This window comes from Cyanistes caeruleus, chromosome 9 (assembly GCF_971803275.1).
Source record: "Cyanistes caeruleus chromosome 9, bCyaCae1.hap1.1, whole genome shotgun sequence".
NCBI lineage: Eukaryota > Metazoa > Chordata > Aves > Passeriformes > Paridae > Cyanistes > Cyanistes caeruleus.
The window spans coordinates 26,485,361-26,499,541 of NC_141709.1; the positions used below are offsets into that span (position 1 = coordinate 26,485,361).

Below are 14,181 nucleotides of genomic sequence, written 5' to 3' on the forward strand. Positions count from 1 at the left end.
GTGAGTCAAGCAAGGAGAAAAAAAAACAAATTAGCAGATGCTTTTGCAACTTTTTTTGCTGCCCGTTTATGTCTTTGGCTGGCTGGGAATGGGTCACGCTGGAGTCTTCACCCCACGGCACTCAGGGGTGAAACACCGAACTGATGAGGGAGGCAAGTGGTGGGGTGGGACAGAGGCAGACAGCGAGTGGAGGCTGCTTTGTAAAACTTTATTTAGAAATATTCTTGATATATTCATTATATATATATATTTATATATACACACACATTACAACAAATGTGTTTTCTAAATAGCACATCCACAGTGAGTTGAGACTCAGGGTACCAGGTCTGGTTACTTCATTTCTGCAGAAAAAATGCAGAAATCCAAGGGGAGGGTGGCAGAGAAAGGGATGGGGCTGAAAAAAACCAAAATTGGTAAGGCAGGAATTCACTCACACGGTACGACATTGCCCCAGAGCGCTGTTTCCAACAGGAATGGGGATGATGGTCCACACAGCGAGAGATGAAGCAGGCAGGAGGAGAGGTGGGCAGAGGAAATGTACCATTCAAATCACAATTAAAGTACAGCTGTACATACCCCGGGGCACCTGCGACGCTCCCTGCAGGAGCCCGTGTGCCTGGGGGCATTTGGGGGTGCTGACAAGGTTGTACCATTTTCCCAACTGTTCAGCTACCGAGGAGATACAAACAAGGACTAATGGGTTTGTGTGGAATGAGGCATTTCTGAGTATCAGTGAACTATTTATTTTTTTCTTGCGACAGTTCAATAACAAGGGCGTAAAACCCCCACCTACCCCACCCCAGGGTTAATTTGGAACCAGGAACGGCTTTACCTGTGTGACAGCACCCCCTTACCCCCCCGAGGGTCCCCTGGCAGCCCCCCCTGCTTGCCTTTCCTACCCCTGGCACCAGTACCAGTCCAAACCTCTTCCTCAGCTTCCTCAGCCGCCAGCGCCTGCCCTGGCCCAGCTTGCAGGTAACCCCCTCTAGTGAAAACCCCCATGCACAGGAAATCCAGAGCCAAGAATTTTCATCCTTTTCCCTAGTCTAAGATGGGGGAGATTGGTGCTTTCCAAAAATCTGGGAAATTTTTGGAATGGTGGAAATCCTATGCTGGAAATCCTTGCATGGGCCAGGATCCCTTCCCAGGCAACTAATTCTGCCTGACATGCCAAGCCACATGCCAGACTCTCACCTATTATTTACAAAGAGGCATCAAAACCAAGCAGGGATGGAAATGACACGGCTCTGAATGAAGCCTGGACGGGCTTGCAGACACCCACTCAAATTCTCTGTGTTCCCTTGTACCTCAGCATCCTTGGGAAGGCACGAGCGTGGTGGAAGATGCCCCCACTCAGAAAGATTTATTCTCTTCCAAAGGATGTTTGTGTGTGGGTTTGGGGTTTTTGTTCTATCGTATCATGGTAGGGATTTCTGTGCCTTGACATGTCTGCAGAGGGACAGGATGGGTTTGGGGCAACTGCTCCATCAGGCCTCGGGAGATGGGTTGGTGAGAGGTGGGCCTGAAGCAGCAGTGATGGCACAGGGTGGTTCTCAGCTCCCACCACAGCAGCAGCCTCCTGCTCCCCTCTCCTCCTGTTTCCCAAACGCCCTCCTGCGGGGCAGCAGGACCAGAGGATCAGCTCACTCACAGAGCTCAGTTTTGCAGCAGTTTGAGCACTTGGGAATGGAGGCTAACCCCACCAGTGATTTTACTGCTTCCCCACAAGATTCAGAGAGGCTGTGGACTCCCACCAGCCTCGACCAGGCTCGACCAGAATAAATCCAGCACTATTGTCCACACTGTGGGCAGTGGCACAGGTGAACCACCATTTTCACACAATAAAACCAAAAAATTCAAAGCATACCATCAAAAAACCTTTTTATAACCCTATGTACACGCACATTGTTGATACATCATTAACTCCTTTTTCCCTTTTTTTTTGCTTTTTTGAATTTAAAAATCCCCCAGTCCAAAGAGATGCTTCACTAGCAAGTATTTTCTTCCCTTACCAACTCTGAAACTCATCTTTCTTGAGGGAAGCTCTGGCCCCACAGAAACTACTGGAAAAACTCTAGGAGACCAGAGCAGGCTTGAAATTCACCTGCTGAGTGTTACCAGCAGAAGGATCAGGGACTGGGAGGGTGGCAGAAAACACCTATGTACCTTTTCATTCAGTGGATACTGCATGACAGTGTTAAACAGAAATAATCCCATGTCATAAATACAACAAGCCCAAACAATCCAAAATTAGATAGAAGAGAAAGGAAGAAAGGGAAGGAAAAAAATAAAGAAAGAAAAAAGGAGAGAAAAAGAAATTGTCTAAATCCTTTTAATAGTTCTTTTGCTGAGGGTATTTTTTTTCACCTCTTTAAAAAGATACAGTCAAAAACTCTCGGACAACAGGAATACGTGGCCAGGCTCCTGCTCAGACCAGCTGGATGTGCCACAGGCTGGAGAAGTGCTGCAGCACTGGTGTGATGCAGCAGTTTCCAGCACCACGTGGAGCTGGAAAGCGCTGGTGGCTTCCGTGGGCAGTGAAAGAGGAGTTCCATGCCTCACCCAGATGACTGTTTGAAAAGAGACGCTCACCAAGTGGTCTGAAAACCCTCTAAACGCTGGAGAGGTGCCAGCCCTGTCTCCTTCCCCTCCTCAGAGTCCCATCCCGAGCAGTTCTGTACAACGAAGATGACTTCAACGCTTTTCTTCTTTGTACGGTCACGTACCTAAACCCCGAACGTTCATCTGGGTTGGTCTCGTCCTCAGCCAACGTGCCGGCCGCTCCTCCATGGGCTGGGGCGAGTGGGCAGCCCGAGCTCCCAGGGAAAGGCAGAGTCACAAATCCCACAAGCAAAAAGTTCCAGCAAGTGCACAGCCAAGCCTGGCCTCTCCCCCGCGGCGCTTCGGGAGCAGCGTGAGGGTCATCACCGCTGCGCGTTGCCTTCTACGGGGAGGATGGCGTGGTGCAGGCTCCGCGTGTGCTTCGAATCCAGCGTCTCGTGCTCTTCCGTGAAGCTGTCCGGGCTCGCCGCTCCGTCCAGGGAACTCCCACAGCTGGAGTTGGGGGACAACATGTCCTGCAGGAGGTCTTCCTGGACTATCCCCGAGTCTTTGTTCACTTTGCCCCTTTGGTTTCCTTCTTCCTCCTGGTCGTTGAGCAGCTTGGCCAGGAAGTTGATGTATTTCATAGCCAGGCGCAAAATCTCGTTCTTGCTGAGTTTTTTGTCGGGCGGGTGGGTGGGGATGAGCTTGCGCAGCTCTGCGAAGGCCCCGTTGACGTTCTGCTGTCTCCATCTCTCCCGGCTGTTGGTGAAAATGCGACGAACAACTTTCGTGTGAGGACCTGCAATTCCAACCATGCAGAATTAGGAGCCGGGCTTAACAGGTCAGGTATTACTTTGCTGAATAGGTCACCGCTTTGCAAATTAACTAATTGATTAATTATAGCGAGGTTTAATCAGCAAGGCGGTGAAACAAGGGTTTCCAGCTTAGTGGAAGCTGACCCCATGAGCTGAGAAAGGCGTAATTTCTGTTCAATCTGGTGGAAGGGAAAAATTGGGTGGCATCTCTTTGTCTCCTCAGTTATCTAAATTTACCTCTCCAAGGAATAAGGCTTAGGCCATGATACATGTGCAGAAGGCTTCTATAATTTGGGGTATCTCAACCCATCAACAAGGGTAACTCAGTGACAATGGTCCTATTAAAAGTTTAACTCACTAGATGGCTTTATTTTCTATCCCAAACATTGTCTGTGTAAAGGACACACCATTGGTACAGGAAGAAATAAGCTCGAGCAGAGGCTTTGACAGCTCTGAGATCCAGAGGTCTTCCCTGCTGAGAGAGACCACAGGATTGCCACCAGCCCCCTGAATGAAAGGGGATGAGGACAGGTAGGAAGTGACCCACGCTGACCCACAGAGTGAAGGCAGTGTTCTGCTGGAAGGGTGATCACAGGTGAGGATGGAACAGTGTCACAGCTGACCTGAGGGCTGCCTGCTCTCTCTCCTCATCACTGCCACAGGGAAAAAACTCCCTCTGACACTAATTAGAGAAGGGACTCCAAATTGCTAGTGGTGTCCATTTGACCTCATGACAAGTAACCTCCAATTCCATCTTGGACTTTTACAGCCATGTTTCTGAGAGGGGATGCTACACAGGATGAAGGCACAAATCACACCAATTCTCCTTTCAGCACATCAGGACAACTCCCGGTGTACATGAGAAAAGCTTTGTCTCTGTGCTAGAAGAGACCCAAAAAGCACATCTGCAAAGTAGTGTTCTGCAGGAGCAGCAGTGCTGTAAATCAGGATTGCATGTCCTTGGGTCCATGGAACATGAGAGAACACTACCATAAGATGCTTCTATTATTACATTCTTCCCATCATCTCCTTCAGGAAACATCAACAACGGAAAGTCACATCAGTCTCATGAAAATCTGGAAGAATGACCAGGGCAGAAACTCCCATGGGATAGGAAGCATCACATACGATGAAAACCATCACAGAGTGGGAAGCAAAGACTTGCAGGTGACACATTGGTGAGATTTGCCTCAAAGGACTGTGGAATTCCCATTCTCCCCATCTCTCCCCTGTATTCCCCACTCTGAGACACATGCCTAATTTCTCCCTCCTGGTGGGAACAAGTCCCTGACCTTGGTGAGCAGTTTAAGGCACAGTTCTGCCATGTCCCAGTGGAACCACCACCCCAGGGCACATTTAAACACCTTTACTCTTTTCTAGCAAAGCTGCTGGCTGCCTTGACTGTGGCACAGGAGCCAAACAGGTGTGACTTTTTATAAGTATCCTAGTCAGGCTGCACCTCAGCAAATCCCACCTTGCACACCAGAAGTGGAATCCCTTGTTCCATCTGATCAGAGACCACCACGCTTTCCTCCCTTCAGGGGAAGCAGAGTCCCTTCAGTCCAACACACCACACACAACACCCTGCACTGCAGAGTTTGCATGGGGACACACTCCCAAGCTGACAGATTAAAGCTGCCAGCTTCTCCAGTGTGTGAGCAGCCACACAACTCACTCCTCCTCACAGTGTGCTCAGAGCTGGGAGTCCCCTAAAATCACAAACAGCCCCTGGGGCAAGCTAAGGGATGTAGAAATGACAAACACCTCCCTGACATCTAAGATTCCAATGTGATGCTTTAATAAAGGCAATATTCACCCCCAAACAGCACCTAATGACCTTTGTATGGATTGATGTGCAAGAGCTCATGCAAAGGGAAGGTTCCTTGTCCCTGATGTGTGCAGCCTGCTATGCCACAGGATTGTGGGGAAGGTGACAGGGACCAAGGGCCCCCAGCAGCACTGCTAATCAAGCAGTGAAGAATGTGCTACATCCTACTAAAATAATGTGACATTTTAAACACTTGGCCATTTCCAGACAAGACAAAGCAACTGGTCTTGAATTCAGAGAGAGATGGAGCTTGAAAGCTCTTTACTCCCATAAGGGTATGGGAAGTAACCCCATCTTGGATACTGCTCATTAAAAAGAAATCCTCAAGAGACTTTCAAACATGTGTTTCTGTTCAGTGAAAGTTGATGACTAAAAGCATCTTTTCATAAATTGGTCAGAAACCAGAAAAAAAAACAAAAAACAACAAAACCTGTTAATTTTCATCCAGGGGCACCCAAATCAGGCTTCAGTAAATAAAACAAATTCTGACACCACTCAGATTCTTGATTCCTGCACTAACTGAATTAAACATATATTTTAGAAAGAGATCAGGCTTTGGTCAAAACATGTCAAGCAATGGAGGAAATTAAAATGCCCCATAGCTGTGTTATAATAGAAAATCTATTTCTCATAAAAAACCTTGCTTCATAATTAATTCAAGCAATTGGATGAGAATTTTTGCCTGGATTTTGTTATAATGGATTGACTGATGCTTTCTTAAACTGTAATTAGAAATGTGAGGAAAATTAATAAAAATATGATCTTCCAAAGTTCCAGGATATACTTTTCTAGAGATACTTTTTTTTATCATCACTTCTAGCTATTCTTAAAGAAGATATTAAATGGAACAAAATTTCAATAAAACAGATGAAGAACTACTTGTGCAAACCCCACCACTTATTCTCTCACAGAAAAAAGCACAAACACAAAAGTGTCTGGCAAGATTTTCCTGCCCTTCTGCAGCCCCCAAGGGCTGAGGACCCTCCAGAGTGATGCTCCTGTGTGCTGTGGATGCCACCCAGCAGATGCCCACCAGAGCCATAAGCAAAGTCCCTCAGACCACACAGATGCCTCAGCATGGAATGTACCTCCCTACAAATTATTCCTGTTTAGACAGCATAATCTGGTACCCTTTTTCCCACTCAGAAAACGTTGAGTCGAGTCTTGGAAATTCACATGAACCAGAACCTGCAGGATTGGGCCCTATCTGTACACCTGCATCAAACTACATCTTCAAAAACGTGGTTACAACCAAGTATTTCTGTAATACTTAATACCTAATTTAATAGCAATTCCAAAGCTTTAGTCAGACACCAAGATCTGATTTTCCCTGTAACTGCTAAGCCTCAGAATCAAAACCCAGACAAAAAGCTCTTCTTGTGCCTGGGCTGTAACCTCCCCTGTCCCATGGGGCAGCAGTGTGAAAGGACCAGGAGGGCAGAGAGTGGGGAGAGAAGGACTGGTTAATGCAGATAATACCCTGAGCCTGTCATTTTGGGATGCATTATTTTGGTCTGATGAAGGTGATGATTTGATTTTAGATCAGCTAGGTAGAAGGAAAGGGACAGCTAGCTGGAAAGGCAGAAAATTAGTTGTCCAGCAATTGAAATGCAGTGTTTACAATCGCTAAAGTGAAAACAAATTTCAGTGAATCTCATTTGTACGGGCTATTAACTCCAGAGATAAACAGGACGGCCTGCCACGTGCAAATTGTTCTTGCAATGTCCCTTTGCGTGGGCAGCATCCCGTGGGCAAATATCCCTTTGCACCCAGCATCCCACAGCTCAAACCTGCTGTCAGGAGCCGGCAGCAGATCCTGCCCTGCCCTCTCCCCGCCTTCCGTTCTCCGAAATCACCCTGCGGCTCCAACAGAGATGCCCGCACCTGGGATCTCTGCTCGAACAACGGAATCCCACCTTCCACATCTCCTCGCCGGCTCTGCCACGGGGTATTTCACGGCAGACGGGACGGCTGTGTGGATGTATACTGAATTAAGGGACCAGCCACGAGCCGCTGCAGACCTCAGCACAGGGTTAGCTCTTGGCATCCAGGAGATTTAAGGCAGGTTATCCTTTCTGCCCAAGGCTGCGGTCTGCAGGGCAAACTCCTCCTGGCTGAAAGGGTTTACAGACGCAGCATCTCACTGCAATGGCCCCGATCCGCACTTCAACAAAGACTTACATTTATTGTCCTCTTTCGGATTTAATCTCTAAGCAATTTGCAGAATAGGGATGTAACTACCCGAGGTCTGAGCTGCATCGCTGAGTGCTGGGTGAATGCAAACTCACCGAGCACGCTGCTGGGCACCACTGTGGGCTCCGCTTACCGGAGCCACTCTTACTCCCTGGCCATTCTATTCGCCTTTTTACGGTTTGGGGGTTTAGTCCTTTTATTATTTGGGGATTTAGTCCCAGAGTGTGGCATCGTGCAGGAACTTGCCCCCGTAGGTAGACGGAGACATCCCCCCTCCCCCAAGAGGCGGCGCAGGGGCGAAATTGTCTCACCGTCGGTGATCTCCATCTCGTACGGAGAGGGTCTCCGCTTCACTCGGTTGCTGCCGTACATGGAGAAGGAGTCCGGTTCGCCGAAAAACCCGCTGCAAAGAAAGGCAGGCAGGCCGTGAGGACACACCGACATCCCCCCGGGCCGGCCCCTGACGGGGGGCTGTGTCCGGGGCCGGAGGGAAGCGGAGCCGCTCCGTGACCTCGGAGTCACGCAGCCGAGCCCGGAGTCGTGCGGTGACACCACACGCGGCCAAGCGGGGACACGCAGCCAGAGCCCTGCGGGGGCAGGGGGATGTGAGCGGCTTAGGGCACAATCTGCCCCATTCCCTCGGCTTTGTGCTCCCCCACCCCAGGCGGGCACGCAGGAGCCCCGGGCCGGGTCCCCGCCGCAGCTTTCCCTGGGAGACGAGGCGGGGTCTGTCCCCGCACACCCCCCGGGCTGGCTCGGCCCCTGTCAGAGCTCCTTCGCTAATTTGCGGGACTCGTCGGAGAACAGAGAGAGCCCGGGGAGCTCGGAAGAGCTAAACCGGTCCTCGCCCGTTTACTGACGGACCCCTTCTCTCTGCCCAGGACTTTACCGCTACAAAAATTTTTCCTTCGAGGAAAGAGTTTTTCGTTCCTTCTTTGACTCCCCCCTCCCCTTTTTCCCTTCCTCTCTTTGCAAAGTTGCGCGCTAACCCGCGAGGGTGTAAGCGGCGAGCCCCGGGCAGAGGAAGGGATGCTGCTGCTTCTGCCCCCGCATCTCCGCCCCGCACCTCCCGCCGCCCCGGGCCACCCCTGGGGGAGCCGCTCCGGGATGGGACGGGACAGGGGAGGCACGGACCTGTTGATGGTGGCCAGCGGCTGGCCCAGGTTGTAGAGCATGGCCCTGCCGGGGGGCTGCAGCGGGAGCGCGGGGGGGCTCAGCTGCACCATGCGGGCCTCGCAGGCGGCCTCGGCGGCTCGGCACGGCTCGGCTCCCGGCGCTCTCTGCATCGCGTCCCCCGCCGCCTCACGGCTTTTTATGTCCAGGGAGCCCCCCCGGCGCACCAGCTCGATGACGGGCACAGGGGCGGCGGGGGGCCCGGGGGAGGGCCGGCCCGCCTCCTTGGCCGCCCCGTTGAGCAGCAGCTGGGGGTCCGCCGGCGCCTCCATGCCCCCGCGGCTGCTCTCCGGCTCGCTCGTGGTCTCCGCTTCCGAGTCGTGGCGCCGGGCGGGGCGGGCATGGCGGGGGTCACTGGGGGGCGGCCTGTCCATCGTCCTGCGGAGAGAGGCAGCGCTCAGGGCCCCGCAGCGGGACCCGCCGGGGGCTTCACCCCGCCACGGGCACCGCCCCGACGGGGGGGAGCGCCTTCGGGGCTCACAGCTGCTCGGTGAGAAACGGGGCAGCTCCCGATCCCCCCAGATAATGTAGAGTTTGCTGGCGGTACCGGGGGGAGGTCTGTGGGCCCACCCCGCCGGGCCGTGCGGTGCCGTGACGTCACGGGGCGCCCCGGCCGTGCCGTGACGTCACGGAGGCTGGCGGAGCTGTGACGTGTCGCAGCGGCCCGGTCCCGCTCGGTGGGGCCGGGCCCGAGCCCCCGGAGCCCCGCGGGGATGGGCACCATCGGGGCCGCCGGGCAGAGCCCGCAGCACCGCCGAGGGTGCGGCTTAAACCGAGCCCCCAAATGACAAATTCCAAATTGCTCCGCGGGAATTCCTCCCCGTCCTGGGCTCCCCGGCCCTGTTTGCTGCCCTGCGGAACCGGCCCAGTCCCGGCCCGGCCTGCCTGCAGCGGCCCTTCTCCTCCCGGGACTATTTTTTATTGTTATTTAGAAACTATCGAAATATAGCTGAAACCACTTTTTGGGGGGAGGGGGTTAAAGCAGCCCCTGAGGGAGTGAATCCCCCCGCGCATTCGCTACCGCAGGAAGGAGGAAGGGGCCCGGCACACAGCATTGTCCCTTCTCCCGCAGAACAAATGCTGTCGCGACAAGGCACCTCGCGCCCAGGGAACACAGCGATATCGCGATTATTCCTGTGCTTTATCTCCTACACATACCCTCGTTCGTTTTTTATTTTTTCCAGTTGATTGATTATTTTTTTTTCTATATAAATAAGGAGCTTCACGGAGCAGAGAGCTGCCACCCATCTTTCTTGCTCCTATGCCTCGGGAAATTTTTTATTTTGTTTCTGATAGGCTGAGTCGCGAGGAAAAATAAAAAAAACAAACAAAAAAAACCAATTTTTTTTTTTTTGGCCATATATCTCGCTGGAAAATAAAATAAAAAATACTACAACCACCCAACCTAAAGCACAAGTTCTCTGCTTTCCCTCCGGGCCCCTTCCCGCCAGCCCTCTAGAAAGAAAAATCTAATTGCCTATTCCGATATTGTATAGGAAGAGATTACTCACATGTGTCATATTTAAGTAGGGACACCGCAAGTCTCTCCTGTTTCAACAAAAGCGCTCTCAGTGTCAGGCTGAATGTACTCCTCCCACCTCAAGGTACTTACGACTTTACAGAGAGGAAGGACACCCGCATCGGGATAAAACTGCTAAATCCTGGGAGGAAGAGAAGGGGGGGAGAAAAAAAAAAAAAAAAGAAAAAAGAGGAGAGGGTGGATCTCGTGGGTCCGGATTGCCAGAGATCAGTGGAGGGAGAAAGGTGCAGGGGAGAGGGAAGGAGGGGACAGCACCCCGGGGAGGCCCCTGTGATAGGGGACAGCGGCCACCCCCGGGTCCCCCCCCCGCCGCCGGGAGCCGCCGCCTCGCACACGGGGCCACAACGAGCGACGGCCATGGCCCGGCGTGGAAAAAAAAATAAACAGAGAGAAAAAAAAAAAAAAAAAAAAAAAGGCGTGAAAAAAAAAGCGCGCCTTATATTTGGGGCGAATTGGGCGGTTTTTTGGACACATTGCAAGCCCGGTCTTCCCGGGAGGAAATCACAGACGGGGCCGGACACGGGGTTGTTTTTCTCCCGATGGGCTCGCACGAAGCGGCGACGGCGGCGGCGTTTCTCCCACGTCCGGCTGGAAAAATTTAATTCCTAAAGGGGCAAATTAAATTCCTCAAGGGGCCGGTTACCGGCCGCGCTCCCGGCCCAGGAACCGCGGCAGCCGCACCGCAGCGAGCCCGCTCCCCGCCGCACAGACACAGGAAGGTGAGGCCGGTTCACCCCGCCAACGAAATCACCAAAAATCAGGTTTTCCCCTTCGTAAAAAAATAAATAATCCCGATGGAGTCTGTTCTGGCATTTGTTAAAAAACGAAATACGCAAAACCGCAAAGATACCGGCAGAATTTTGCCTTAAATTGGGGTGGTTTCGTTTAGAAAAAATGAAGGGGGGGCATTAAATCCCCGCCCGCTGGTTTCTGCTCCGCAAAATCCTTTTGTTTTCCAGCAGCCCATCGGCAGGAAATTTCCAACCCAAAAGCGCACCTCTCCCGCCGTCCCTGTGTAGGGAAATGGCCCCAAAGAGAAGGGCGGGGGGCAGCGGGGTATCGGGGACCCCCTCTCGGGAGAAGCGCTCGGGTTCGGGCCGTGTCCTGCTGTTTGTCCCCGGGGAGAGGCCGGGGGAGCCGGGCCGTGTCCTGCTGTTTGTCCCCGGGGAGAGGCCGGGGGAGCCGGGCCCAGGGCGAGCTTTTCCCCGCAGCCCGGCCCGGCCGCCGCCCGAGGCTCCCGGGTCGGTGGGGGTGCCGCACCCCACCATTTCAGAGCGGAAAATGTATTCTCCTCCTCACCGACTCCGCATCAAAGAATAAAAAAAAAAAGATGAAAACCCAACCGCGGAAAAGATTTTGTGTTTTTTTTCCCGTGTCTCATGTGGGGCAGAAGCCCCCCAGAGCTCACTCGCTGCCCCCCAGAACCGCATCCCGCCGCTCCCAGCGCCCACACTTCTGCAGAGCCCATTCCTCTTTACTCACCATTTGCTTTTCATTGGGAAAAGTGAGTGGAGCCATTTTGTGGCCTACGCATCGCGGCTATATTTGTAGTAAGTGTTGGGTGGCTTCAGCTGGGTAGGCTCTAATTCCACATCACGTCCAGTTTCCTATTTAGTATGGAGAGCGGAACACTACTGCAATGTGGCCGAGAGAGATAAAACCCCAGCAGTGGCCCGCCTGCCCTGATAAGCTTCTAAACCCATTATTTATGAAATGATTCATTATTATTTGGCAATTTTATCGAAGGAAAGCGGAAAATTATTGCAGGGATATGCATAGGAATAACTCCGGAATGCATGCCTTCTAGCTTTTTATGTGTGTGTGCTTAGATGCTCTTAAAAAGACACTGAAAAAAAAAAAAAAAAAAAAAAGTAATAAAAAATTGCACTGTGGCTGCCCGCATCTGAATAGCGATTCTTTATTTTAGTCCTCTTGGAGGTTATTATGCCACTGTTTTGGGTTTTTTTTTTTTTTTGGTTTGGTTTTTTGTGTTTTTGGGGGGGGGGTTTCTTTTTTTTTATTATTATTATTATTAAATATGGAACACCTACTCCGTTCTTAATTAAATTTAATGAGCCAAAATAAATTGTTGGAGATGTTGAGAGAGGGGGAAGGGGTGTGGGCTGCTTTGGGACCAGAGGAGGTAAATAAAGTGCATCGAAAGGAGATGTTTTGGAGAAGAACGGTCCCAATCCCCAGCCCTCCTTCCCCCACACTGTGTATTTTTGCTGAAGGGCTGAACTAGGGCGAGCTCCCTGTCTCGTCTCCCATTATGGGGTGGGAGGCGGCCGAGCATCCCTGCCGAGCTGGGGGATGCTGGGGACTGTGAGCGGAGCGGGTACCGAGCCGGCACCCCTCGCCCTCGAGAAATTTGGGATGTGAGCGGCGGGCCCTGGAGGAGAGGGGCTTGGGGAAGGGAGGAGAGGGGCTTGGGGAAGGGAGGAAAGGGGCTTGGGGAAGGGAGAAAAGCCCGTAGCAGAGCGGGGCAGGCGGCGGGGCCGGGGCCGGGTTCCCCCACGCTGGGGGCCGGAGCTCGGGCCCGGCTGCGCGCCCCGTCGGGGAAGGGGCTCAGCCGCGGGCCCGGCCGGCCGGGGATGCCCGGGCTGGCCCAAGCCGGGCTCCTGCCCCCGGAGCGGGCGGTGCGGGGGTCGCGGTGCCCCGCACGGCCATCGCAAAGAGACGGGACGCGTGAGAACCTCCCCGAAACGCCGGGGGCTCCCGGCATGGGAAGGGGGAAGGCAGGAGACGCTGGAGGGTCCCAGATCCGCTCCTCCGGACACCCGCGGGTAGCGCGGCCCCAGAGGCGGTGCCGGGAGCGGGTTTGGACCGCTCGGGGATCGGCCTGCGTGGGAACCCGAAACACAACGAAACCACCCCCGGCGCGGGGCGGGAGGGCAGGAACCCGGGCTGAGCCCTTCCCGGGACACCCCCGGCCCCCTCTGCGGGGTAGGGCCGGGCGGCGGCCCCGGCTCGGGGCACAAGCGGCGGCGGGGCCCGGGCGCACCTGCCGGGGGGCGGGGGGCGGCGGCGGGGCCGGGGGTCGCTATTGTCTCCCCGCCACCTGCGCGCCCTCCCGCAGGGGGAAATGCCGGAGCTGTTATTCTTCCTTTCACTCCTTCCCCTCAGCCTCCCGCTCTGGACGCGGCCGTGGGAGAGGTTTCCACAAGCCCCGGGCGCTGCCCCCGCGGCGCGGCCGGGCCCGGCCGGCAGGAGCCCGCACGATGCCGGCAGCGTGCGTGGGGCGGCGGGGCAGCGGCGCTCACGAAGCGCCGGAGCCCGCCGTGCCTCCCGCCAGGAAACACGACCATTTTCGAGCCGGCTCCTCTCACCGACAGGAAGCGTTAAAGATAGAACAGCCGGGGCTGGGCGGGGGAGATTAGGAAGCCGAGCATCTTCTGAGCACCGAGGGCTGCTGCGGGGCCATTCCCAGCCGTGCCCGTGCCCGCTGCGGTGGGAGCCGGGCCGTGCTCAACCCACCTCCGGCCCGCATTTTTACTTTACTGAAGAGGGATCAAACCCTTCAGTCAGGGTGGGGAGCACAAAAATTATCCAAAGTAAAGCGGTCAGTGATGCTCCGGGCAGGCCCAGCACCTTTTCAAGCTAGCATTATAAATACCTTCCCTTCATTATAATAAAGAATAGCTAGAAACAATAAAAGAATAAAACCAACAAAAAAGAAAACCCCAAAACCCAAATCAAGAAAGCCTTGATGTTGCCCCATTTCCCATGCCATCACCTGACAAGCCAGGTCTAGAGCTTGGGCCTCAGTGCTCAGTTAACAAAGCCAGACCTGGCTTTACATGTTTGGGGTTTTTTTTTACCTCAAATTGCAGTAGATACTTCAGGGAAAAAAAAAAATCCAGACATCTTGAAATTACTCAGCACCACACTATGAAAGGAAAATGCTGCTTTAAGGGAAGGGTGTTTTTTGTTGTTATGGTCCAGTAAATGAACATTCTGCTTGCTTGGAGGTTGCTGTCCAGGACTATATGCTTTGTGTAACTTATTATTAACACCGCACCCTTGTCCTGAGCTGTGTGGAAGTAGTTTGGCTTTTGTTTTCAAACTGTTTCTAGCCCTTGAGC

At 53.4% G+C, this 14,181-nt stretch overlaps 1 protein-coding gene across 2 annotated transcripts; it reads right to left on the reverse strand.

Moving 5' to 3' along the window:
• Window positions 1-1,867: 1,867 nt before the first annotated feature.
• On the reverse strand, window positions 1,868-12,001 carry TAL1 (TAL bHLH transcription factor 1, erythroid differentiation factor). Of its 2 annotated transcripts, XM_086841858.1 has the most exons (5): window positions 11,579-12,001; window positions 10,068-10,217; window positions 8,518-8,934; window positions 7,695-7,786; window positions 1,868-3,346 (listed from the first exon to the last, which is right to left on the reverse strand). In XM_086841858.1, coding segments are annotated over exons 2-5 (930 nt in total). In that variant the 5' UTR covers window positions 10,070-10,217; window positions 11,579-12,001; the 3' UTR covers window positions 1,868-2,927. The 2 variants fall into 2 exon arrangements, with proteins under 2 accessions (XP_086697984.1, XP_086697983.1); XM_086841857.1 differs by lacking the exon at window positions 10,068-10,217.
• Between the last annotated feature and the right edge of the window lie 2,180 nt (window positions 12,002-14,181).

Coding starts and splice junctions, on each gene's coding strand:
- TAL1 (XM_086841857.1), bottom strand. Junction 7,787..8,517: donor CCGCTGGCCACCATCAACAG/GTCCGTGCCTCC, acceptor CTTTCTTTGCAG/CGGGTTTTTCGGCGAACCGG. Junction 3,347..7,694: donor CGAGATGGAGATCACCGACG/GTGAGACAATTT, acceptor TTGGAATTGCAG/GTCCTCACACGAAAGTTGTT.